Raw genomic sequence first — 25,405 nt, forward strand, 5'->3', positions numbered from 1 at the left:
TCTACAAAATTCCTAGGCTTTTTGACGGTCATGGGTAGAAAAAGGGATGGCAGCAAAACGTCATTCTTCTTTTAGCGCGGCCTGACGTACTTACCTACCTATATTCATATACCCCTTCAAATATCTACCATGCATATCTCATAATATGATATTGTATTCTCACTACATGGTAGCGGAAGACACTTCTTAAGCTACACTCACATTGCCCCCTTATCCCTTCTAAAAACAACAATAAACCCGCCTCACTCGCTACATAACTTGCTCAATTTCCAGCCATTGATTGGCACAACGCCTACGCTCTCCTCCTCCTGCTGCTGCCGCTGCTGCTACATCCCTACCCTACATTTCTGTTTTAGGCCCCCACCTCCCCCTATTTTTCAATTCCCAGGCTCCTTCCATCTCGCCTTGCCAAGCAACTAAGCAACTAACTATTCCAGGGCAAGAAGTAAGTAAATAAAGAAGTCAATACATAAATAAAACAAGCAAAGAAATGGAATAAAGCCCACTCCCATTCCCATATCCAGCCCTAAAGGCAGAAAGTAGAAGCTAAACGGGGATAGAGACAGGGGTAGGGTAAGGAGTACAAGGAGAGTAATCAACTGGAAAACAAATAAAAATTACACAGGAATGCCATTCTCGTAGCCAAAATAAGGTTTAGAATGCATTCGAAAATGAAGGAGACAAGCGGGGGGGGGTACATAGGTCGGTAGGTACTAGGCGGTACTGGATCCGGTCCCCTCAACTCCGCCAGACAGACAGTTAGTCAGATAGACAGATAACAGACCCCCTACCCGGTAAAGATGTCGGGCACGCCGGACCACGCGCCCTTTGCTCTTTCTTCCCAGTACCCGTCCTTGCCGCCCTTGAGGCGCCAGACCTCTTCGCCGTCCTGGCTGGTGGCCACCCTGGCAAACCACCTAGGCTTGTGCCCCTCGCCGCGCTCTTCGAGCGCCCTGCGCCTCTCTCGCTGCGCCTCCTCCAGCCTGACCTTCCAGTCCTCGGCCTGGTCGAGGTCGCCCTGCTCGGCGAATCGCTGGTCGGGACGGAGCCGGCTGTCGGTGGGTGGCAGCTTGCCCTTCTCGAGGCCCGTGATCTCGTTGAGGCTCGCGGCGAAGGTCGTCATGCCGTACGTGGCGGCGGGGTTCTCGACGAGGCTGCCAACCTTCCATACCTCGGTGCCCCCGGGCATGAGGCGCAGCCCCCCGGTCCAGGTGCCCGTCAGCGACGCGCCGCTGTGTCCGCCGTCTGCCCCGTACGCCTCGACCTGGACCTCCTCGCCGCGGCCGCCGAACACGCCCTTGGAGCGGAACTCGACGGCGGCCTTGGCGCCCGTGCTTTCGTTGGTAACGTTCATGGTACCGACCGGCTCCACATACTTCTCGCCCATGACAACGTTGCGCAGAAACACGGTCGCGATGTTCCAGCTATACAGCTCGTCGGTGCCGTCTGGTAGCCGCAGACTGACCCGCACGCGGCCTTCGGTTGTGATCTCGGCACTCTTGCCCCAGAACTTTTGCGTGGGGGCGGGCGACTGGGAGAATGACCAGAGCGCACTGTCGGCTTGCATAGCGAGGCGCACTGGCCGGTGCGACACCTTTTCGACGAGCAGGCGGAAACCCCCTGGGACTTCGGCCTCGGATCGCACTAGTTCAAAGGTCTCGCCTAGTAAAGGATTGAACGGCTTGCGTATGGCTCGCTCTTTTGCCCGCCCGCCACTGAACTGCGAAACTGCAAATGCCGCCACGTAGAGAAGACGCTCTTTCGGTTGGCTATTTTGGGCAGCCGCATCCAGGAGGTTTGCGTACTCTAGCTGCTCTGCCGAGCGCTGGAGAAGTGAGGTTGGCTCGTTGGCAGATACGGGCATGCTGATCGTGCTAAGATCCTTACCGACGTTCTTGCGAACAAAGGCAATGAGACTAGGTGGTGGTACGGTCGCCCGCGGGATAGTTTTGCGCCTCCGGACTGCGTCCAGAATTGGTAGAGGCGCCAGTGATTTCGGTTTTGACGGGAAGAGGCTCACGGCGCCCTCTGGGGAATGGTGAAAGTCCTCTTCGTCCTCCATTGAGGACACCGATGAATTCTCGTGCGTCAGAGCTTCCTCCGCATCCGAAGCCGGAGTGTCTTCCTCGCTATGATGGCCGATAATCATGAGCTGATTCTGGGATCTTTCTGCGTCGCCCGCCTCAGCATCGAAGAACTCTTCCGTAGTAGAGGTCGACTCAAAGCTACTCCTCGGGCCGGCCGAAGATGACGCAGGTAACCTTCGGCGCTTGCTGCTAGATAGGAGATTTGAGAACTCGACGACCACAGTATCCAAATCGTTCAGCAGGGCTGCGCAATGGTCGTGCATATTGCGCTCTTCAGGCGCGGGAGTTCTAGACGCCCTGTTTGCGCCGTTCGGCACGGCGGCCGGGGCGGACGTCGGCGACGGCACAGCCAGTGAAGTACCGACCGCCGTCTGGAAGGCCTGCGGTATGAGCGGCGAGGAGGCGGCGCTCGTCTTGCGTTTCCAGAAGTGACGTCTGTCGGACTGCGGAAGGAAATAGCTGTCCGAGTCTTCTGACAAAGTCGGTGTTCCTGGAGAGAGAAGAGCGTGACTGTGTGTCTGCTTCTGCGCGTTCATATCCTTGACAAGGCGTCGGAGGGCGTCCCTCGTACCCACAATCCGGCTTACCAGGGTCTCCACCTGCTTCCACTCCCTGTTGTCCTCCTCCCGCCCGGGGTACGGCGCGCCGCCAGTGGCTGCCTGCACAGCTCGGAGCGTCTCTGAGGCCGCGGCATTGCTGGGAAGCGACTCCAATCCTCGAGCGATGCGGCTTGCGCGCTCCAGGGCGCGGGCCCAGTCGCTGAACTCCTTCGCATTTGAGGCCTTGAGATGCCACACCTCGGCGCCCGAGTCGATGGTGATTTCCCGCCTTCTCTCATCGGCTGCTACAGCGGCCAGGCTTAGGGGTATGGCTCCCCTCAAGGCCGAGGAATTGCGGTTGTGATAATATGACAACGTGCATGTCGTGTAGTCGAGAGAAAAGAAGCGCCGCGCAAACCCCTGTCCCTTCTTGCGCCTCCTCTTGAGCAGCGTGCCTACATGGTACGAACTCGACGTCGCACTATCGCTTCTACCGGCGTTGGACAGCGTGCGCCCGGCCCCAGCGGGGTGGCTATGGAGACTGTCAACCGATTCGGACGCGACAGCACCGAGACGCGGGCTGCTGTATTTCCCCAAGCTTGTCTTGCTGGAATTGGCATTCGGACCGGCCTGGAGATTGGGCAGGTTCCGGGCAGTTACTGGCGGCGCGCCGGTCGGATATGTCAGGAGAACGAAGGTTGCCGTCTTGGAGGTTTGCTTGGAAAACGTGTTGTCGAATACCAAGCCAAACATGCCGCCCTCGGTGACATCGAGGGTCCCGACCGAGACCTTGTCGGCCTCACATTTCCCGTACCACTTTATTGGGATGAAGCCTTTCTTGGCGAGCTGGTCCTGCGCAGTGCTGGCATCCTTTTTGGCGAACAGGCCTGCCTTGCCATCGCTGACACCTCCTTCCGTATGCTGGTCCAAGGGGCCCGTCTCGTCCGACTGCGAAACCAGGCTCGTGCCTCCATTACCTGGGTGCTTGACGATGGCGAAGTTTCTAGAGAGTCGCGAGGTCAGTTCAGAACCGGCCGTCTAGACACACACACGGGCAGGCGCCAGGGCCACGGGTGCTTTGGTCGTCTGGGTACCGAGTATTTACTTACACGGACTTCTTGTGTGGCTGCACGCTCCACGAGATGGTGTGTCCAGCCTCGACCTTGACCCATCGCACAATGTAGGACTATTTTTGTCACACGGTTCCAGTTTAGCATTCGCAGATCTTTTTCTCGCCGGCACGGCTTGGCTGCAGAGGCGCGACGGGAATGGGGCAGATGGGAGGGGAGGTGGTGCAAAAGAAGGGCGAGAACGGCTCGAGGCGGGAAGGCGAACGAGACGTACCTTGCTATGGATCTCGAGCTGCTCGATGCCTGCCATGGTAACGCGCGCTGGGCAGTCTTCGCAAGGCTGACAAGGACTTGCGCCGGGCAGTCTTCGAAATCGGCGCTGTCGCAGCCTTCTTCGCGGGGTGCCGAAGGGGTAGCGGAAGGGCGGGAGGTACGGTACGGGGAAATTTTACACAACAACGAAGGAATGTTCCATCACAAGCATTTCCCCACAAACCGAGGCGCGATTGTCTGTCTTCCAGGCGACGGGAATGCGTGAAGCGAGAGGGGTGGGACAAGAAAGGGGTGGGACAAGAAAGGGGTGGCCGGCACTGGTTTTGAGTCAAGATTCCAACAGACTGCAGGGAGGCACCGAAAACATCCCAGGTCAGCCCTACAGGCACATCCTGAAGACAGCCCGCCGACCCAGGGCAGCAGGGGGGCTCCGCAGTAACATGCCCGCACTAGCCTGCTACGGTACATGCAGCACCACCTCATCGGGCGTGCATCGTAAGCCCATTCGCAAGCCACTGGCGTTTTAGGCATGATTCTGTAGGCATCAACAATGGGATATCGGGGTGGCCTTGCGTTCAACACTGAGCCCAATCGCAATGGGATCAATTGTTTCTGCCTGACTTATCCTTGCTAACTAATCACCAGCATACGTACTTATTACTTTAGCAATACTCAGCACGGAATATATTCCCAGTGAGGCAGGAACTGTACATACGGATTCACTCGACTCAGCAAGGTACAGTAAAAACATACCCTGAAATTCAAAACCTGCGCCCCTGGACTTTTGGCCGGGATGACAGTCTCACATCACCCCAATGCCCCGACGAGGAGCCATTAGATGGTAAGTGCGTCTGATAGAGGGGCTCCCATCTGGTTGCGCCGGGGGCACAGCAAGACGACCGACAAGGAGACGGTTCGTTTGTTCGAGGAGCAGCGCCGCACTCGTAAATCCTCCCATCCGGAATACGTGGACACTAAAGGTAGTTAGTCCAGGTAATCTGGCCGCATCGTCTCGTAAGCGTCCTCCCAAAATAAACGAGGTCCTCAATCCCATCCATGCACAACGGGATGGGTAATCTGCTGTTGGTCAGGCCGCAAGCTGCTATCGACGACGCAGTAAGCATTACACTATTCTGTCGCTACGGATCATCACTTAGAAATAGCTAGCCCAGGACTATACCAAAGGTTGCTGCTCAAAAACACACTGTCCATTTCCGCATCCCATGTCTCGTCCTAAATCCGAGCGTCCGAATCTCTAAAACTAGGACCATTATGAAACAAAAAATAGTTTACTAAAACGAGAGAGCGTCGTCTCCTTACCGCCCACCTTGCATCTTCAACTGCTCGCTCTGGTAGCGTAGTTTGAAGCCATTGCAAAGGGCCCTCATGTCGGGATACTGGCTCTTCATCAATTCGTATGCCTGCGGCACTACCCGGACCGGCCACGAGTTCACTCTGGAACTCCGGCTTGCCTTGAAGCACAGGAAAAAGTAGCCAGGGTGCTTCGTGTCTATGCAGAAGGCATAGGCAGATCGGTTGGGGTTGGCGTCGATGTACGTCGTCAGCCATTTCTCTGTAGTCGTGTGTTAGTCTGCAGAACCAAGTAAAAAGGGGGGGAGTGAATGAAAGTCTTACCGAGATCCGCACGAGATCCCTTTTGGAACTTTTCATGCTGGACAAGCTCGTCTACCTTCCTGGCCATTGCCTTCACATGGTCGACGATCAGCTCGTCCAGATCCGAGTACTGGTATTTGCTGCCGACCCGAAGGCTGCGGCCAACAGAAAACTCGTTCTCCTTCTGCAGCTCGAGAACGTCGACATGTTGATAGACGCCGTCGGCAACCTTCCAGGTGATAGCAAGGTGGTCATTTCCCTTTGATGAAGGTCGAATGACGACCTCGCCGGCAGGCTGACCGCCCAGGTACTCCTCGGCTTGTGTGCTGTTGAAAGGCTTGAAAAGGGGGTGCTTGATGACCCTTTGTGTTCGGCCCGTGACTTTGTCTTTTTCACGTAGCTCCTCCCTGTCTCGATCCTCAAGCTTGTAGTCCCACTGCCCATGGTTGTGGTCTACATGTTTTCGGTACGGCCGCCGCAGTTCTTCCTCCCTCATCGAGAGCTTACAGATAAACTCTTTCCGGTTGAGGTCTACAAGCTTGGCCTGGATGGTTTGTCCGACCGCAAGCAATTCCTTGATCGAGTGGCGGTAAGAAACCTCGTGAGATTCAATCCTGCCCTCGATCCCACAGTCTAGCTTGACGATGGCGAAGTCGTCCTTTACAACGCGCACGTTGACCGGCACGATCATGCCCTCGCAGAGCGACTCTTTGGTCTCGCCCGTGTACATGGTAAAGATCTGGTCCGCACCTAGCGTCGCAAAGTTCTTTCGGAGCTCCTCGTATGGCACCTGAAGCTCCGCCCGAATCGTCTCAAGAGTAGCTCTTTTGCGTTGCTGGTACTCCCTCTCGAGCTGCTCCGCATACTCCTCGAGGATGAGCTCGTTGACCTTTTCTTGCTCGTCCTCTTTGAAAAGTTTGCGAACAATTGCGCCTGCGCCATTCTCGTCGGTTTCGGCCTTGACATCTTCCTCGTCTAGCCCCAAAGCATCGGCCGCAACCTTGCGCGCCAAGTCGTAGTCCTCAGGGTGGACTCTGGTATTGTCAAGAGGGTCCGAGTCGGGATTTGTCGTGTCATACTCAATGAAAAGGAAACTTGCGCAGTTGTTCCAGACGCGCGGGCCAAGGACGGGGAGCTTGTGCCGCTCGGGGTCGCCGACGAGCTCATCGCGCGAGCTGACGACACCACCGTTAGCGTTTATGCCCTTGATAAGGAGGGTTGCTTTTCGCAGACCCAGGCCAGCAACATAGGGAAGGAGATGCGCCGTGTAAGCGTCAGCTACCGCCTCGTTGATATCGACACCACAAAGATTGACCATGTCGACCATGGCCGTCTCGAGATGCCTGAAGAGTTTATCTTGGGGAAGATATTGCTGGTATGGGTGAATTAATAGCGAAGTGATATCTCTTCCAAGCGCGGCATACTCCTTCATGGGGTTCTGCATGTACCTTGCCAGGGCGATGCAGTAACGTGTCAGGGGGTTCAAGGTCGGGTGGTCCGCAACGGCACGGGGGCTGTCCTTGTAGAGCCGGGCTACCTCGTCGTTGACGACTATGACCTCGAGCAAGTCGCTTCGATACTCGCTCGTTTCAGGATCCTCGTACTCAGTGCCCATGAGTCCCTTCTCGCTGATCAGGTTCTCGACGTCCTTCACAAGTCGGTTGGTGTCGGCCGAGAAACCCGAAATACCCACGACATCGGGTCGTCTCCGCCGGACCAGCTCGGTAAAGGCCTCACGCTGGCTCTCGTCCCGGCCCAAGTTGATAAACTTGCCGTGCTCAAGAACCCTGCCGTCTTCTTCTACCCAAGTCCAGGATACAGGGTCGCGATTCGGATCGCCCATGCCGTTTGACAGAGTCAGTACCCGCGGCATTGTTCCAAGAATCATACCCTTGGGTTTCAAAGGCGCCTGATCCAGTCTCTTGAAGTACTCCTCGCGGCACGTTTTTAGAAGTTCCTCCTGGCAAGCTGTCCGGAGCGAGTCCTTGACGCCCTTGGTGATCACCTTCTCGAGCCTTGAGAAGGCGATATCTAGAACCTTTTGGCGTTCAGTATTCCACGCATCTGCAAGGTCGCTAAAGTTGTCCGAGGCAAAGTCATTGTAGAGCCTTTGCCTAAATTCGCTTTCATTCTGCAGGCTGAGGCGGACCTCCACAAGGCCCTCCTCTTCGGCTTTCATCATTTTAAGGAAGATCTCAGGCCGCTTTGCGAGGTCGCGGAGTTCTTGCTGGACAAGGTACTTGATCTCGTAATAAGGATGCGATTCATCAATCTTGCGCAGTCCTTTCTCTGTCCGGCGGCAGCTCACCCAGCCGAGCTCGTAGTAGGCCTCCCGGAAATGCTTTCGCATTCTCGGACTGACAAATAGCTCTTCGGCGTACAGCTGGCGAGCAGCGTTGATGACCTGATCTCCAGAGGGGAATTCGTTGTCTATCAGGCTGTCGGCCAGGCCCAAGGGCAACTTCTCGTCATCATCCGGAGACACCTTCTTGCTTTCTCGGAGGGCATTTAGGGCGAGACGATCTGGGGATATGCCAAACGCGCGCACAAACCCGTACACCTTCGCCTTCCGAATGCGCTCAAAAAGGGCCGTCTTTGCTCCCGGCCGCTTGAGCTCCCTCAACACACTGTTACCCATCGCGGAAACGTCTTTCAGCTCAGCCGAGTATTGGAAGTTGAGATAGTCTTGCAGATCTTGCAACTCTTCAATTGTTGCCGCATCGTAAATCATGTCCTGCATGATTTCGTCCTGGACTCCAGCATATTCCTTGAGCTTCCTGAGCGTGTCTTCGAGCACATTTCTCTTCTCGACCAACGACCGGAACTTGATATCAAGGTCTAGAATACGCCACAAATCATCCTGTGTAAGAAGCTTTTCGGCATCAACCGTGTACTCGGGGGCATCGGGATCATCGCGGTGGTTTTGGTTCCGAATCTTCTTCGCATGGATGAGATAGTCGCGCCGGTGTTGAAAGACATAAGGGACTTCAACTCCGTCGATGACGAAAAACTCGAGCACTTTCCCGATAGCCTTGTTAAATGCGCCGTGGAGCTCTTTGTGCAGCGCTTTCTTTGGCCACATGAGATTCGTGATCCACCGCGCCTCTTCTTTAAACTGCTCGGCTGTGATGACGAGGTTGGGAAATTGCCTGCGATCAAGCTGGAATCGCTCGGGGTCGTCGTTAACGCGGATTTCGTTGTCCATGTCCGTAAGAAGCTTCTCGGTGAGCTGAGAAGGTTCGAACACATCCTTCAGCTCAATAGTCTGCTCCTCGCGCTCGCGATCCTCCTCCTCTTCCTCCATCTGCAAAGCCCAATCGTACTCTTCGCCGTTGCCGAAAATGGCCTCCATGTCATCGAGAGCATCTTTATCGAGGCCAGTCGTATCAACGGTAAGTCCCTTGTCTTTTGGGCGGGCAACTTCCATATCCTCCTGCCGCTGAATGCGCTCTTCGTCGTCCTCGGGGTAATCATCCTCGATGAAGTCGTCGAACTCATCCGCCTGGACCCGGTGGCTCGGGCGGCCGTAAGGTCGATCGTCGTTAATCTCGTCATCATCGTCTGAGAAAATCTCCGCGAGACCCCGGCGCTCGGTGCCGCGATCTTCGTCTCGATGGCCCCGTTTAAGTCGCTTGAACTTAGTCTGCTAATAGTGGAAGATTGAATCAGCGCACGCGTTTGTTGTCGCGTGGCGGAGATAAACTTACTTGGGTCTGCGACTTGCGCTCCCATTCAGGAATTGCCTCGCCGATGAGGTCGAGATCCTCTTCGTCAAGCTGCTCCTCTTCCTCGCGCTCAGCACGCCGACGCTTCTTCTTCTTGTTGTGGCGCTCTCGCTCGTTAGCATCCTCACCTTCCTCCTCATCCTCATCCTCGTCGACGATGAATCCTTCTCGGATCTACAGCACGGTATTGGGTTAAAAGTGAGTCATAGAACAGATACTAGGTTAGACATACCCTTCGAGCTTCCTCCTCGTCTTCATCATCGTCGTCCTCCTCGCTCGAATCGTCTATCCCCGCAGCAGCAGGTCTCTTGCGGACTTCGTCAGCATCCTCATCAAATGACTCATCGTCCTCCTCCTCGTCAAGCTCGGCTTCGCCGTCAATCAAGTCGCGAATGTTGCCGCTCATTTTGCAGGAGGCTCGATGGATTCGCTGCGAATCTTCCGCGCCTGGGATTGGGGCAGCCGTGAAAAAGGGCAATCCCCGGAGCAGTTGCTCGAAAAGTGCGATGCGGAATCAAAAAGGAAATGGAATGCGAGATCGAGCGCGGTGTTGAGGGGAACAAGTCCTCAAAGAACGGTGACTAGAGACGTCGGCGAGCTTAAAGGCCGAGAGTCAAAGATTGTAATTTTTAGCGCAAGGGAAGCACGCGCCACCCCCAGCCAAACGCGTGTGCAGCCTCAAGGGTTGGTCCGTGCTTCCACTTCCCAAGGCTGGCGCTGGAAGCATTTTGAGGTGAATGAGAAGGCCGCTTGCCTCTTAGACTTGCAGTCAAAAAAGCTACAACAAAGTAGTATCTCTTCTCTTCTCCTCCTTTGCACTCTTTTTTGCCTTAATTTTATGGGTCAGTCCTTCTTTTCCCTTGCCGTGCCTGCTCTGCGACTCATAGATCAAGTTCATTGGCACCTAATGGAACCAAAGGAGACGAAGCATGGAACCCATTTTCTCCGATGGCGTCGGTCAAAATCTTCTTGTACGTGGCACGACGTTGGAAAATTGGCATATTAATTTGCTCCGTTTGTTACTTTTTGGTAGGCTTGCATGCACGCCTTCGCCGTCAGGCTTCTTTCTACACTCAGAATGAACTGGGAAGACGGCCCGGCTCTGGATTTGCACTTGGGCTTGCCCCTCAAGCCCCCTCAAATCATCCCCGCCTCCTCAGATCCCGTTCGTTTCCCGGCGGGTATACTGTATGGATCGTGGGTGCACACTGTATTCTTGCGTCTCGCCAAACCCCACGCACCTGCGGTTGGCGCCCAAACTTGTGCCAATACCTGATGGGCCCAGCCAGTGTTAATAAAAGCACACACTAGCCGAACGATTGGCCCTGTCGATCGGAAACTCATGACCCCTCCTTTGTAAGGTGCTTCGTCCCCCTTCTTACACAGAAGCACAGACCCCACATTGACTGACCACCTCCGCGACAAGTTGCCTGGCACCTGGGACCTCACACATTTCCAAAATTTTGGAGTGTAATTGCTGCTTCCGTTGACCTCTTCAGGGCCCCTATTCATTCATCTGTTGCCTGCCCCCCTAGGCTGTTGCGGTTTAATATCCCGTGCCACACTGGCCGCCCGACTATACTCAGCAACGAGCCATTTCGAGAGAGACATCTGCTATCTCTCCAAGTCGCCCCTTACCCGGATTGTATCGGTGCTGTTCAGGGGCCCAGACTCGACACCGCCTTCCCAGTGTCGGGTTTCTTGCGCAAGCAAACGCTGGTTCCGATTTTACCAACGGACGCCACGAGACTCGCGACTCGCACGAGGCGCACTGCTTGCTACGACGCCCCCCTGAAGTGCATCGCGAACCCCGCGCATATCTCAAACGCCGATTTCTACGAGTTACCCGCCTTGCGCCGAGCCGTCACGACATTCGGTGAGGGAATGTGACCTATTGAACTCGTACACCAGGCAATACAGGAGATCCAGCAGATCTCATTCCACGCCAGAGCCCCCAAAGTTCACAAGACTTTTGTCTTAGTGTCTCCAGACTTGCCCACCATGGCCGACGGATTCGCCCCGCGCTCAATGAAGCGCAAGAACGTCAAAGGTCTTGCCTTGACTCCCGCAGCCCCCAAGCCTCCCCCGACCGCTGAGAATGCCAATCTGGGCCCAGGGCCAGGAGCCAGAGGCGACGATAATGCCGCGCAGCTGGAAATTGGTATCGAGTTCAACCTGGACTTGAGGCCAGAAGACCTCGAGATCATCAAGGATTTGGGAGCGGGAAATGGCGGGACCGTCAGTAAAGTTAGGCATATCCCGACTAATACCGTCATGGCACGCAAGGTTCGTTGAAACTTCCTACCCGAATCCGTTGTTTGTTTGATTGCATCGTCCCTAACACTCTAGTAGATTATCCATGTTGAAGCGAAACGAGAAATGCGCAAGCGTATAGTTCGCGAGCTCCAAATCATGCACGGCTGCCATTCCGACTATATTGTCACTTTCTATGGAGCGTTTTTGAACGATAACAACGATGTTATTATGTGCATGGAGTACATGGACGTCGGGTATGAAGAAACCCGAAGCCATATGTTATCTCTGTCGTGTCGGTGAGTACTAACTAACGCTCTCTAGCTCACTTGACCGCGTCTCGCGGGTCTTCGGTCCAATTCGTGTCGATGTCTTAGGCAAGATCGCCGAGGCCACTCTTGGTGGTCTCACATATCTCTACTCGAAGCATCACATTATGCATCGAGACATCAAGCCGTCCAACATCCTTGTAAACTCCCGGGGTTCCATCAAGCTTTGCGACTTTGGCGTCTCAGGGGAACTAATCAACTCGATTGCCGACACGTTCGTCGGCACGTCTACCTACATGGCTCCCGAGAGAATCCAAGGCGAAAAGTACACTGTCAAGTCCGACGTCTGGAGTTTCGGTCTGTCCATCATGGAGCTAGCCATTGGTAAATTTCCGTTTGCCGCGAGCGAGCAGCTCTCGGACGCCGAGAGCGCGCCTGCTGGAATTCTCGATCTGCTTCAGCAAATCGTCCACGAACCCGCGCCTCGGCTCCCCAAGAGCGATGCCTTCCCGCAGATCCTGGACGATATGATTCAGAAGTGTCTATACAAAACACCCGAGCAGCGGCCGACCCCCCAAGAGCTTTTTGTAAGCGGACCCAACCTGTTGCCCCAATGTGAAACGGAGCGTAGCTAACCAAAGTACCAGGACCGAGATCCGTTCGTCCAAGCGGCCAAGAGAACTCCAGTTGACCTGAGAGAGTGGGCTTGTGGTTTGATGGACCGGGATAACCGCAAGTCCCATCTGGCGCCCCAGCTCTCTCCAGCAACACAGGAGCTCTTGCGGTCGAGTGACTCCCCTACGTTCTTGATGCAGACAGACAGCACAATGCAGCAAACCCCCACTTCAGGTGAGATACCCATTTTGGGGACTATGGTGTCACCTCGTGACCAATATGGCAGCGTATCGAATCGATCCCCGACACGCACCGGACCAATCAGCCTTGGCCGCCCAGGTGGACCGGCTGTACATCCGGGACTGGGACCACGAGTAGTCACGACAAACTCGATTCCGAGGCTCGGCCAGCAAGTCGCAGGCGAAGAACGAAACCCCGGCCCTCCTGGCCCCCAGAGCGCAAATAGAGCCGTCTTTTCTCTTCCACTTCGGCCCGGTATCCCAACCGGCCCCCTACCGCCGCCGCCCCTTCGAAGACAGCCGACCGCGGAGGAGCCCAGGAGAGAGAGCCGCCGGCAAGCTGCGGTCGGGCCGCCTCTGGAGAGAAGCTTCTGATCGTGAGGTGGTTGCGCTGGGGGGAAATCGTTCGAGACGGTGTTTCTTTACATCAAAGCCCTATTCTAATTTCTCGTTGCAACAATTTCTTTTCTTTACATTATTAAATTACCTTCATGTTTCTCTTGCCTCATGGCAGAGGTTATTCATGTTCCCCGGGGGCGCTTTTCTTGGACATTCTGACTGGCTACCTTCTTGGTTGAGACGACATGATGAATGTGCATCTGCAGCATTTGTTGGCGTAGTGTAACCGTGTCGCAAATCATCTGATATCTCTTCTTGCCTGGTCTTGATGTGCGAAAGAGAAAAGCGGGAAAAAAAGAGGATTATGTGTATCGACTTGAATCTACCTACTAATTAAGGAGACGAAACCGACACTGTATCGATTTCCCTCTCGTGGTGTCTAGTAGTAAAAAACGAAGGATCATGCGGAGTTGTCATGAAGTATTTTGTACCTAGGGTCAAGACTTATCAGGGGAAGTAGTTTAGTGTGGCGTATATTTTCCATTAATTCAGGTGAACATAAATTAGTATTCCGAATCACGCTTTTAAAGCTGGCCATTCTCTAAGACTTCTATCAAGTCATCCAACCGAGATATGACCAAGTCTGTATTCTCATGGTTGGCCAGATCTCGGTTGACGTCGTTCACTAGCAGTACAGTCTTGGCACCCGCCCGTCGGCCGGCAGTTATATCGTCAATGCTGTCGCCGACCATGATGAGCCCGCTCGCGTCGGCAACGGCGTCTCCGCGCTGCGTTGGCACGAGGTCATCGGCGGCGCTGGGCCCTGCGTTTTGAGCCCGACGTTGCTCCTCGTCGGACAGAGGCACGCCTGCCTCGCCGGTGCTCTCCCGCAACAGACCCCAGCTGCGGGCGATGTGCAGAATGCCGGCCGGGTCGGGCTTTGGCGGCCGGAAATCCCGCGTCACGATAGGGCCGAAGATACTGCCGGCGAGGAACTTGCTGAGCAGGCTGTTGACGGGCGCGTCGAAGTTGCGGGTGCAGATGCCCTTGCGAATCCCGCGCTCGTCCAGATACTCCATCAGCCGCACGAGCCCCGGCTGCGCGACCTGCAACGCCATGGCCGTCCGCTCAATGCCGCGGATCAGCTCCATAGCGTGGTGTTGCTCCTCTGCCGTGTGCAGGCTGTACACGTGGTCCAGGATGTCGGTCCCCTTGGAGATACCGAGAGCAGCCCGCATCTCGGCGAACATGTACATTTGCGGCTCGCTGGCACGGTGTCAGCTATGCTGGCCTTTGCATTTTTTTGAGAATATAAATATCTCAAAGACAATTGATACAAAATATAATAAAATAAAAATATAAAGGGACAAAAAGACGACATATTTCAAGAGGGAAAAAAGACTCACCATAACGTACCGTCTACGTCAAATACAACACCTTCCAGCTTTCGGGCGTCTGCATCGGGCTGGAACGGCTTGCTCAAGGGCGCGAACTTCGCGGGGCTTATCTCGGGCTTCATCATGAGGGAGAACTTCCGCATCCAGCTTTGGGAGGGGTTCAAGGTAGCAAAATGATGAGAGCGTCTTTGGTGATCAATGGGTTGGGGTAGCGTCATCTGGCTATTGCCAAGACATAGGCAGACCGCCCTGCGCACTCCAGTAGCAGGAGTGCGGGTTGCTGCGAGTCGTAGGAAGAGAAGGCTACTATACTGCATAGCACAAAAGATAAGAGAGGTCACAGCTTGCCGTCTAGAGTAGGCTCACTTGTTCGTAGGATAGGAACTTGAATGTGCTAACAAGATATCACTGGGCAGCCAGAGCTCCTTCCGCCCTCGCTTTTAAGTCCTTTGCGTTGATAGTAAACGATGATTGGCCCGCTACGTCACTCTCAGAAACGACCCAGGTTACCTTAAGACTACGGATACAGCGTAGCCCAAGAGCCGCTTAGCAACTTGGGTCATTTAAGTTCAGTCAAGCGAATCCCCGCTTGGTGTCCAATGTAACTTGAAGTTCAGACTAAACGGGCAAGTTACCGGTGGAGAATTAATCCCGTCGTCAGCTGGGAAGTTGCTTTCGGAAGAGGCAGGATGGCAAGGATGATGCTGGAGTGTCATGCCTTCCAAAGCTGGGAATTCTGGGCACAGACCCCAACCCAAAGTCTCCAACTCGTCTCCAATTGCTCAACCACCCAACAGCCCGGCAACCAGAGCTGCCCTGCTGCGCTGCCTATCCGCTTCTTTCTTCTACTATAGAGGAATAAAGCAAGCTTACAACGTCGCGTGCCACCCATCTAACGACCATAACCCGGCACCCAGCGTCGATGCCGAGTTGCTGTTGGTTTCGAGAACAAGCTTCGCTATGAGCTGCAGAGCAAGAAACCGCTAGCTTGAATGACATGAACTCTGCTGCCACGGTGCCTTCAACAGGCCAATGGCCGCCACGGAGGCCATCCAAGAGAAATGTAAGCAGCTCACCTGTTTTGCACCTCCTCGGCGGAGGCGGTCGATCAGCCAAAGCCTAGGGGGTTGGTGGCACGGCGAGATTCTACAGAGCGCTTACTAGGCTTACGATAGAAGCTACGCAACGGCACATTCATCATCCCGGCGACGGGCGAGCGCTCGCGGCGCGTCTTCACGCTGCGTTCCGCCCCTTCCGACCAGACCGACGGCACCAACGGCTCGACCATCCTCCCCGTCTCGTCGGGCCAGTCCGTGTCCGACCGAGGGCGCGCCGCCGCGCACAACGTTCGGGCTGCCGGCGCAAAGCTCTTGACTTGGCTGGACACGCCCACGGGCCATGGCGTGCTCAAGTGCACGCTGGCTTACACGCTGGCCAGTCTGGCCACCTTTTGGTCGCCGCTCTCCGACTTCCTAGGCAAGCCCGACGGCAAGCACATGGTTGCCACGCTCACGGTGTACTTCCACCCCGCTAGGTCCGCGGGCTCCATGATCGAGGCCATACTTTGTGCTAGTGTCGCCGTCGCCTACGCCGAGGCCGTCTCGATCCTGTCCATGTGCACCTCGGTCCTGTTTGGCAGTGTCCTGGAGATGGTGCCCCTTGCCCACGCATTGGTCCTGGCTGTGTTTATTGGAGGAGGCTTCGGTTTTATGGGATGGGCCAAGCAGAAGATGAACAACCCGCTGGTCGATGTCGGCAGCACTCTGGCCTCCCTGGCCGTCATTGGCGTTGTCACCAAGGAGACGGCCGTCTTTTCCAATGTCTTTTCAAACCAAAAGATTGTCCAGATTTTCAAAATGCTCGTCATGGGCATTACAACCACCACTACCGTCAACCTACTGGTCTGGCGAGTTTCTGCCGTGGACCTGCTGCGCCAGTCTATGACAAAGGCCTCTACGTCCCTGGGAGACATGCTCGCCATGATTACCCGCGGCTTTCTCAGCGGATCCGAAGACGATCTCCTGTCGTCTGAATTTGCCGCCGCGTCGTCGGCTTATACCGCTGTGTACCCTCAACTGGCTAAGAACCTCCGCGAGGCAAAGTTTGAACGCTATTTTCTCGGCCGTGAGAGGCTGTACCGGCTTGACAGAGCTGTCGTCAGGTCCATGGAGACCCTGGCCCAGTCGATCGGCGGGCTGAGAAGCGCCGCCAATACCCAGTTTGCGCTGCTTAAGGAATCCACTGATCCCCAGTCTGTCTTGCTCTCCCCAGGCGCGTCCATGTCATCTTCAGCAATGCAGCGATCACCAAACATGCCCAAGAGCGGTGGCAAGGACCGATTCTTTGTTTTGTCGTCGATTGACGAGCTGTCTGAAGACAGCAACGACGATGAACGGTCTCGCCTCAATAAAAAGCCTGCGCCAGTTGATGGACCAGCCGCAAGCGTCCCGACTTTCCACAACCCGTCTGACATCTTTGAGCTCTTTATCGCTCTGCTAGGGCCTTCGATGAAGTCGTTGGCTTATACTCTTTCTGAGGTCCTTCGAGACCCTCCCTTTGGCTCGGCTCCCGATTACGAAATATCGATTAATGATCATTTCCGCCAGAGCCTCACCGACGCCTTGTCGCTTTTCGACGAGGCGAGAGCAAACGCCCTGCGGGAGCTCTACAAGTCTCTTGAACTAGGCCGAACAAGGTCGGAGCAGATTCAAGCCGACTTTGAGGAAGTTGCAGCCGCCTGCGGCCACTTCAGTTTCAGTCTACAAGCCTTTGGGGAAGAGATGCAGAAATATCTGGATGTGTTGGATGATCTGAAGCATGCCAACGAACACAGAACGCGGACCTGGCAGTGGCTTCTGTGGTGGAGGCGCGGGCCCAACGACGGTCGAAAGCTTCCGGCTCTGCCATACGACCCCGAAGAGCAAGAGAGCTTGATAAAGCCCATCAAGAAGAGCGCAATTCCCAGGGGAATCTCGGACTCCATGGTTGCGCGACGGGACACGTATAGCTGGGAGGCCACACCGCAGACCAGCAAGGTTGTCGCAACTGTCTCTCAGAGGCTCCTCCGCCTGCTGAGGAAGTTGGCTAGGGATGATAGTAAGCGCGAGACTCCAGTATATCATTGTTCTAAGACGCTCTGCTAACCCTGATGGCAGTACGCTTCGGTCTGAAGGTTGGCATAGGAGCCACTCTCTGGGCCAGTTTCGCGTTCATCCCCCAAACCAGAGAAACTTACCGGCACTGGAGGGGCGAGTGGGGGCTCTTGTCCTTTATGATTGTCTGCTCCATGACAGTAGGCGCATCCAACACGACGGGATTGGCTAGGTTCGTGGGCACCTTGATCGGTGTTGGAGCCTCGGGCTTGAACTGGACCATCACACAGGGCAATGCGGTCGGCCTCGTCTTCTTGGGCTGGTTTGTGGCCTTCTGGAGCTTCTGGATGATAGTAGCGCGTGGAATGGCGCCATTGGGTCGCATAACGCTGCTCGCCTACAACGTGTCGACCCTGTACGCCTACAGTCTATCCCAGTCTGTCGAGGACGATGATGATGACGAGGGCGGCACGCACCCTATCATCCGCGAGATTATCCTCCATCGTTTCGTGGCGGTAACAGCAGGTATCCTCTGGGGATTGATTGTCTGCCGCGTGATTTGGCCCATCTCTGCACGCAAGAAGTTCAAGCAAGGCCTCAGCATGCTGTATCTACAGATGGGACTGATCTGGAAACGCGGGCCGCTAGCGATACTATTGCGCAGCGATTGCACTCGCTCTTACCTGCGCTCCGGCGAGCAAGCCGCGCTCCAAAAGTATGCGGCACGGCTCGACGTCCTCCGCGGCAGCGCGGCGTCCGAGTTCCAGCTCCGTGGCCCGTTTCCCTCGGAGCAGTGCGCCCGCCTCATGCGATGCACCCACCGTCTCCTCGATTCCTTCTACGCCATGTCCCTCGTCACGCAGCGTAAGGGCCACTTGACTGAGGGCGAGCGGGCCCTGCTGCTCTTTACAGCCGACGAGCGCCAGCAGCTCTGCGACCGCATCTGCCACGTGTATCAGGTCCTCGCCTCGTCTCTAATGCTCGAGTACCCGCTCACAGACGCCCTGCCGAGCGTGACCGGGATGCGGGATAGACTTCTTGGCAAGATTTTCCAGTTTCGGAAAGAGCACGCCCCTCCGTTGGACACTGCGGGCCCGGGACCCACCATCAACGACAAGCTGGGCGGGCTGATGCAGGTCAATGTCCAGGAGCGCGACTACGCTCTCCTCTATGCGTATGCCCTCGTCACGGGACAGGTGGCCGAGGAGCTCAAGGTGGTTGCCAGGGAGATTGAAGACCTCTTTGGCGTGTTGGACATGGAGGCGCTCCTCTTACAATAGCCTGGCTTGGGGTTTCTTATCATGTTATTATACATGGTCTGCAATAGGCACGGTAAAAAAAGCATGGATGGAGGTATATTTCTTTGGGAGTCTTGTCTTCGGCAGTTTTGGGTTTCCACTCTCGCCTTTTCAGGCCTATAAATGAGCCCGGCCCTGTGTTGGAAAAAAAGGAACGGGGTTCTCTCTATTGGCATGCATCCGCTTTATACCATCAGTAGTATAGCAGGGGCGAGGATAAAATCTTCCTCTATCTCTCTCTCTCTCCTCTGAGTCTGTTTTACGAGTTTGCAGAACTGAAAATACCTAGATACACATGGGGGAAGATTGGCGGGCGGACGGGCGGGCCGTGTGGATTTTGTTTGCGTAGAGGAAGAGGCATTGGGAGAAAGGAAAAGGGGTGCAGAAATAGAAAATACCTCTTGGAAGTTCCATAGATACATGATCACGACCAGAACCTCGAGCTCACTTTGAGACAGCTTTGACGGCATGAGTTTTCTTTTCTGTGTGATTGTCAGTGATATCATGGTTTCCCTGGTTCATGAGCTCTTTTCTTTCCTTTTCGGAACTTGCTTGTTTCTCGGAGGTGATACCAGTTCGGAAACAGTGTGCTTATCAGAAGAGGCTGTTGTCTTGTAGTTCTTCGTGGGGCTTAACCTAGAGGGGCGACAGGAGCTTCTGTGCGGTACCTTGCTCGAGGTTACGGTCGAGTGTTGGTCATTTGTTGTTCAGATTTCGATTTTTTGCATGATAGGTTGTCGGTAGGTCTGCGATATGTTCTTGCTGTGGTCGTCTAATGTGTCTATTATGGCCTAGTTCCGGCCTGGTTATAGCTTTGTAATGGCTCAGTTATGGCTCTGTGATGATCTGGCCATGACCTGGTTCTGGCCAAGTTATGTCACTGTTTGACTTTCATGTTTAGGTGTGTTATGTCCCGGTTATCTATCTGTTATGGCCCGGTTACGGCCTTGCTTAACGCGTCTGTGTTATGTCTCTATTACACGTCTGTTATGACCTCGTTATCTTGAAAATTATATTCGTATTCTTTTCTGGTATATCCTCAATGTGCTTCTGATTCGGGTTAGTATTACATTCTTGCCTTGTATTATCATTATGATCATAATGCTGTCACCGCGTCAAAGATATATTTCCTCTCTTTGGTTATACCTCCTGGGTAACAAACATCTCCAGATTACGATAGGGGGTCGATATCCTACCTCCCGTACGGAATTGTCCTGACAGCTCTCTCAAGAGGGCAGGAGAGAGAGATCTTAGGCATGGGCACCTCGCAATGAAACTGCTCCTTTGTGTGGCTGGGTTTGGAGTCGAGCGTTGGAATTTGGTAGACTATGAGTACTGTTTGATATGGGTATTTCACATTGGCACTATCCGTAATTGTTTTTGGACCTACCTCTCGCTTATAGGAAGCTCTGAGCTCGGGTCCAAAATGGCTCCCAGTCGCCAGTCCCTAGTTTTTAGTTCCTGTCTAGTGGCAAATTTGATATTATACATTAGAGTAGAAGTCCTCAACGTCAGTCTACAGAAACCAAATCTCGAGTCTTGACGCTTTCGATTGCAATACTACTAAGAAGAGAGTTTTGGCGGGCCGGCAGGGGGCTGGTTGTACGCTCAAGAATTTATCGAAACCTATTCATAAAAAGTATGGATGTATCAGTGAGATTACCTGGCGCCATTTTTAAAGCCAAATAGAAAGGTACCTAGTGATAAGATTTGAGGATCGCATCTTCAAGTGGCTTGCTTTTGTTCAGTTCGATTAGACTGCCTCTGACATAACACAACCCTAACCCAGCCATTGCTAACCGACCTTTTCCCGCGTTGGGCTACCTTGGCTACGCACTGTCCATCACGGCCGTACCCATCTTACAGTGCAGGTAACGTAGCTTAGGTGCTGTACCTTAGTGACTCAGGTGGGGTACCTCAGTGAGCCGCAGCGGGTGACTACAGTACCTAACAAATATTCGGGAGGGCTCCTTCTAGCTAATCCTTGCACCTTACCACTTAAGGTACTACATCGTCGCTGTTAACTTCGCGAGAGTGCCGAGGGCTTAACCTCTCGACAAGACGCCAAACTCGACCATGACTTCTAGGCGTGACTTTCTCAGCCAGCCGGCGCCCGAGAACTATGTGGCAGGCCTGGGGCGTGGTGCGACGGGGTTTACGACGCGCTCCGATCTTGGTCCCGCGCGTGAAGGGCCCAGCGAAGACCAGATCAAGGCTGCCGTTGCAAAGCGATCCGCACAGCTCGGCCTGACCGAGTCCAAGGACGACGACAACGATAACGACGACGCGACCCGCTACCAGGACCCTGACAATGAGGTCGGCCTTTTTGCCGGTGGAATCTACGAAAAGGACGACGAGGAGGCAGACAGGATATGGAAAGACGTCGATGACAGAATGGCCAAGCGCCGCCAGAAGCAAAGGTTAGCTGCTGCCCGTTATTTTTTTGCTCGTCTTCTCGGGAGCTCCCGGTTTCCCGAAGAATCCCGTTTATCGGTTGAGATAGTAGAGCAGTGTACCGACCTTTTTTCTTCGCACAGGGAAGCACGAGAGGAAGCCGACCGCCTAGAATACGAGCGCAAGAATCCCAAAATCCAGCAGCAGTTCGCCGGCCTCAAGAGAGCGCTCGAGACAGTGTCGGATGAAGAATGGGCAAGCTTGCCCGACGTCAAGGACCTCACTGGCAGAGCCAAGAGAGAGCGCCAGGCCCGCATGCAGCGCTTCTACGCCGTTCCCGACAGTGTACTCGCCGCTGCTAGAGACACCGGCCAGTTTGGTACCACTGTTGCAGACGACGGCGCAGCAAACGACGCGAACAAGGACGGAACCGTCACCGACTTCGCAAAGATTGGCGCTGCCCGTGACAAGGTGCTTCGTGCTCGCCTGGAGCAGGAATCCCAGAGCAGCGGAACCGCCACTGCTGGCAGCGCAACTAGCATCGACCCGAAGGGCTACCTTACCTCCTTGTCTAGCATGCAGGGCGCCGAGCAGAGCATAGGAGACATCGAGCAGTTCCGAAAAATGCTCAAGTCAGCCGTCGACTCGAACCCAAAGCAGGCTGCCAGCTGGATCGCCGCAGCCCGATTAGAACTCACCGCCGGCAAACACGTGGCGGCTCGAAACCTGATCGCCAAGGGATGCGAACACTGCCCCAAGAGCGAGGACATATGGCTCGAGAATATCCATCTAAATGAAAATCGCAACGCCAAGGTCATTGCCGCTCGAGCGATCGAGGCTAATCCCCAGTCAGTCAAGCTTTGGGTCGAGGCCATGAAGCTGGAGAATGACCCGAGATCGAGAAAGAAGGTCATACGGAAGGCACTGGACCATAACCCCGAGTCCGAGGCGCTGTGGAAGGAAGCGGTAAACTTGGAAGAAGAGGTGGAGGACGCCCGGATGCTGCTTGCGAAAGCCACCGATCTCATCCCTGAGTCTCTGGATCTCTGGTTGGCGCTCGCGCGCCTCGAGACGCCGGCGAATGCTCGCAAGGTCCTCAACAAAGCCGTCAAGAAGCTCCCGAGCTCGCACGAGCTCTGGATTGCCGCCGCCCGGTTAGAAGAGCAGCTCGGAGAGAGCACCCAGAGGCCCGTCATGAAAAATGCCGTCAAGTTCCTTGCAAAGCAGAATGCGATGCCCAAGCGCGAAGAGTGGATCGCCGAGGCCGAGAAGTGCGAGGACGAGGGTGCCCCTATAACGTGCCGCAACATCATCGAGGAGACGCTCGGCTGGGGGCTGGACGAGGACGACGACCGGAAGGAAATCTGGATGGAGGATGCCAAGTCGAGCATCGCCCGAAACAAGTTCGAGACAGCACGCGCCATCTATGCCTACGCCCTCAGGATCTTTACAAACAGCAAGACTCTTTACCTGGCCGCCGTGGACCTCGAGAGAAACCACGGCGCCAAGGAGGATATGTGGCGCGCCCTCGAGAGGGCTGTGGTGGCTTGCCCCAAGGTCGAAATCTTCTGGCTTATGCTTGCGAAGGAGAAGTCCAGCGACATCAATGAGGCACGGGTTATTCTTGCGCGGGCTTTCAAGCAAAACCCCAACAGCGAAGACATCTGGCTGTCTGCCGTCAAGTTGGAGGCCGATAGCGGCTTCATCGACGAAGCACGAGGCATTTTGGCCACGGCACGGCATAATGCGCCGACTGACCGAGTCTGGATGCGGAGTGTTGCGTTCGAGAGACAGCTCGGCAATAGTGACACCACGCTGGAACTCGTCCGCGAAGGAATCAAACTCTTCCCCGGCGCGCCGAAACTATATATGATGAAGGGCCAGATCTACGAGGACCTCTGCCAGCTGGCCGAGGCCAGAGAGGCGTACAGCACAGGCGTCCGGGCCGTTCCGTCCTCCGTACCCATGTGGCTTCTCTACTCGCGCCTCGAGGAGCGCAACGGCAACGTCGTCAAGGCCCGCAGCGTGCTCGACCGCGCCCGCCAGGCCGTGCCCAAGGCTCCTGAGCTGTGGGTCGAGCTCATCCGCGTCGAGCGCCGTGCCGGCAACCTCACCCAGGCTAAGAGCCTCATGGCCAAAGCCCTGCAGCAGATGCCTAAGAGCGGGCTGCTCTGGGCCGAGCGCATCCTCAACCTCGAGGCGCGCACGCAGCGCAAGGCGCTCCTAGCAGAGGCCCTCAAGAAGGTCGAGGACGACCCCATCCTGCTGGTGACGGTCGCGCGCATCCTATGGGCCGAGCGCAAGCTGGACCGCGCGCAGAGCTGGTTCGAGAAGGCCCTCCTGCTCGACCGCGACGTGGGCGACTCGTGGGCCTGGTACTACAAGTTCCTCCTGCAGCACGGCACCGAGGAGAAGCGCGAGGAGCTCGTCGCCAAGTGCATCCTCAACGACCCTCACCACGGCGAGCACTGGCAGGTTATCGCCAAGGACCCAAGGAACGCCAACAAGAAGCCCGAGGAGGTTCTGGAGCTGGTGGCGGCGTCGTTGAAGTAGTTCAGGGTGGCCTTTTTGTCGTGAGCGGTATCTCACGTTTGTATGATTTTTTTTCTTGATAGCTTGATATCCCAAAACCGGAGGTAGGGAGGAAGGAAGGAGGCACGTTAGTTCACACGCAGGGCACTGGCGTCACGGAATAGACGCTAGTTGCGTGTGAAGCACGGATGTGATATATAACAAGAGCCGCAATTTTTCATTGCTAAGAGAATAAGACTCTCAAGTGTGAAAACTCAAGGATCAATAACAACAGTCACCCGTGACAAGAAAAAGATAGTGACGCCAGATAAAACCCCTTCCCATTTCCCCCTTCCCTTCCCACACCAGCCGTTGTTTGGTCAAAGAAAAAGCTAGCTGGCCTGCATGACATATTCACCCCCCTGTCTCCCTACACACACTAGATTGGATTTTGCTTGCTTATTTGCCGCCGAACCACGAAGAGAGGTAGCTTTTCGACTTGGCTGCGCCCTCCTCAACCTTGCGGTCTATCTCGTCGATCTTCTTGAGCGTCTCGGCCTTGGCGTTCTTTGCGTAGGCCTCGGCCTCACTCTTGGCCTTGGAGAGATCCCGGTTCGTGGTCGCGACCTGGGTCCCCAAAGGTTAGATTCTGTAGTCGCTTTTTATACTACGTATGTATTTATTCTCAAGGCCCGCCGCGCCAAGTCGTGGACGAGGCCTGATGTGCGTGATGTGTACATGGGGGAGAGGAAACAGAAAAAGGGGGGAGGCGACTTACAGCCGAGTCGACCTTGACTCCAACCTCCTGGCCATATTTCTTGCCCTCGGCCTCGGCGCCCACGCCGCTGCGAGGCACCTCGCCCTTGATCGTCGCTGCGACTCTGTGCGCGTCGCCTGTGGGTTGAGGGAACGAGAGGGCGGATGTTAGTATGTTGTGCGGCTCGCTGGGAAAGACTTTACGGGGAAGGGGGGTAGTTGAGGCTGTTGTGCGGATGGCGGCAACGTACTCTCAAACTTCTTCTCGGCCGCCTTGGGCGACCCGCCCGCCGAGTAGAGATAGTACCCAACACCGCCGGCGGCCGCGAGGCCAAGGGCGAGCGGTGCGCGTGATCGGGACATGTTTTGTTTTTGGGTTGGGCTGGTTGGGCTGTGAGGTCTGTTGTTGGGTGGTTATGGATTGCTACAGAGCGAGATGGGCAGAGTGAAGTTCACGGTCCTTTGTTAATGTTGGGGTTGTTCGTTTGCGCGAGTTGTGTTGTGTGAAAGGGAAAAAGATATAACCGTTCGAGAAAGGGAGGGGTTGCAGCCAAAGAAATGGCGAGATGGCATGATTTTACTTGTTCGTTCGCCGTCTCCTCTCGCTCCCCCCCTGCCGTGACATATTGCCTTCCCATTCGTCCAACGTCCAACCCGTGCTTGCCCTCTTAGTCTGAGGTTGCTTTGCTTGGAGCTCTCTTCCCTCCCCCTCACCTACGGGTAATTCATGACGTAGGGCGGGGGGGCTCGGGGTCACAATGCCTGGTGCAGCGGACCCCACACCCGAGGCCCTCGCTGTGCAGCCAACGTCGAGGCAGGTTTACTGCGTATTCTTTTGCGTATGGTCATTTACCAGTGTGACCATACGGGTTACTGTTACATGGCTGCTTTGTGCATTCCCGATCTCGAAACGCATCAAAGGGACCACTCGCTT

General features: G+C 55.2%; 7 protein-coding genes across 7 annotated transcripts; 3 read left to right on the forward strand and 4 right to left on the reverse strand.

Annotated features, from left to right (window-relative positions):
• Window positions 1-787: 787 nt before the first annotated feature.
• B0T26DRAFT_748856 (Oxysterol-binding protein-domain-containing protein) lies at window positions 788-4,006 on the reverse strand (the record flags this gene model as incomplete). The annotated part of the gene is made up of 3 exons (XM_060445018.1): window positions 788-3,629; window positions 3,736-3,812; window positions 3,971-4,006. 3 exons carry the CDS (start codon window positions 4,004-4,006, stop codon window positions 788-790), a joined length of 2,955 nt encoding a protein of 984 aa, XP_060301535.1.
• A 914-nt stretch (window positions 4,007-4,920) lies between these two features.
• On the reverse strand, window positions 4,921-9,825 carry B0T26DRAFT_182128 (SH2 domain-containing protein). The gene is made up of 4 exons (XM_060433623.1): window positions 9,541-9,825; window positions 9,291-9,482; window positions 5,605-9,229; window positions 4,921-5,542 (listed from the first exon to the last, which is right to left on the reverse strand). Exons 1-4 carry the CDS (start codon window positions 9,712-9,714, stop codon window positions 5,286-5,288), a joined length of 4,248 nt encoding a protein of 1,415 aa, XP_060301536.1. The 5' UTR covers window positions 9,715-9,825; the 3' UTR covers window positions 4,921-5,285.
• A 1,240-nt stretch (window positions 9,826-11,065) lies between these two features.
• B0T26DRAFT_182219 (kinase-like domain-containing protein) lies at window positions 11,066-13,333 on the forward strand. The gene is made up of 4 exons (XM_060433624.1): window positions 11,066-11,594; window positions 11,661-11,818; window positions 11,886-12,417; window positions 12,478-13,333. The coding sequence occupies exons 1-4, from the start codon at window positions 11,310-11,312 to the stop codon at window positions 13,057-13,059; spliced, it is 1,557 nt and encodes a 518-aa protein (XP_060301537.1). The 5' UTR covers window positions 11,066-11,309; the 3' UTR covers window positions 13,060-13,333.
• A 274-nt stretch (window positions 13,334-13,607) lies between these two features.
• Window positions 13,608-14,563, reverse strand: B0T26DRAFT_638949 (HAD-like domain-containing protein; the record flags this gene model as incomplete). The annotated part of the gene is made up of 2 exons (XM_060437090.1): window positions 13,608-14,289; window positions 14,430-14,563. 2 exons carry the CDS (start codon window positions 14,561-14,563, stop codon window positions 13,608-13,610), a joined length of 816 nt encoding a protein of 271 aa, XP_060301538.1.
• An 854-nt stretch (window positions 14,564-15,417) lies between these two features.
• B0T26DRAFT_673174 (Fusaric acid resistance protein-like-domain-containing protein) lies at window positions 15,418-18,792 on the forward strand (the record flags this gene model as incomplete). Its single annotated transcript, XM_060439564.1, has 3 exons — window positions 15,418-15,483; window positions 15,596-17,516; window positions 17,576-18,792. 3 exons carry the CDS (start codon window positions 15,418-15,420, stop codon window positions 18,790-18,792), a joined length of 3,204 nt encoding a protein of 1,067 aa, XP_060301539.1.
• An 870-nt stretch (window positions 18,793-19,662) lies between these two features.
• On the forward strand, window positions 19,663-23,907 carry B0T26DRAFT_738958 (putative pre-mRNA splicing factor prp1; the record flags this gene model as incomplete). Its single annotated transcript, XM_060443652.1, has 4 exons — window positions 19,663-19,670; window positions 20,898-21,230; window positions 21,348-23,753; window positions 23,901-23,907. The coding sequence occupies 4 exons, from the start codon at window positions 19,663-19,665 to the stop codon at window positions 23,905-23,907; spliced, it is 2,754 nt and encodes a 917-aa protein (XP_060301540.1).
• A 267-nt stretch (window positions 23,908-24,174) lies between these two features.
• Window positions 24,175-24,834, reverse strand: B0T26DRAFT_673176 (uncharacterized protein; the record flags this gene model as incomplete). Its single annotated transcript, XM_060439565.1, has 3 exons — window positions 24,175-24,342; window positions 24,494-24,609; window positions 24,723-24,834. The coding sequence occupies 3 exons, from the start codon at window positions 24,832-24,834 to the stop codon at window positions 24,175-24,177; spliced, it is 396 nt and encodes a 131-aa protein (XP_060301541.1).
• Window positions 24,835-25,405: the final 571 nt, after the last annotated feature.

Source organism: Lasiosphaeria miniovina, assembly GCF_030549165.1.
Source record: "Lasiosphaeria miniovina strain SMH2392-1A chromosome Unknown B0T26scaffold_2, whole genome shotgun sequence".
Lineage (NCBI taxonomy): Eukaryota > Fungi > Ascomycota > Sordariomycetes > Sordariales > Lasiosphaeriaceae > Lasiosphaeria > Lasiosphaeria miniovina.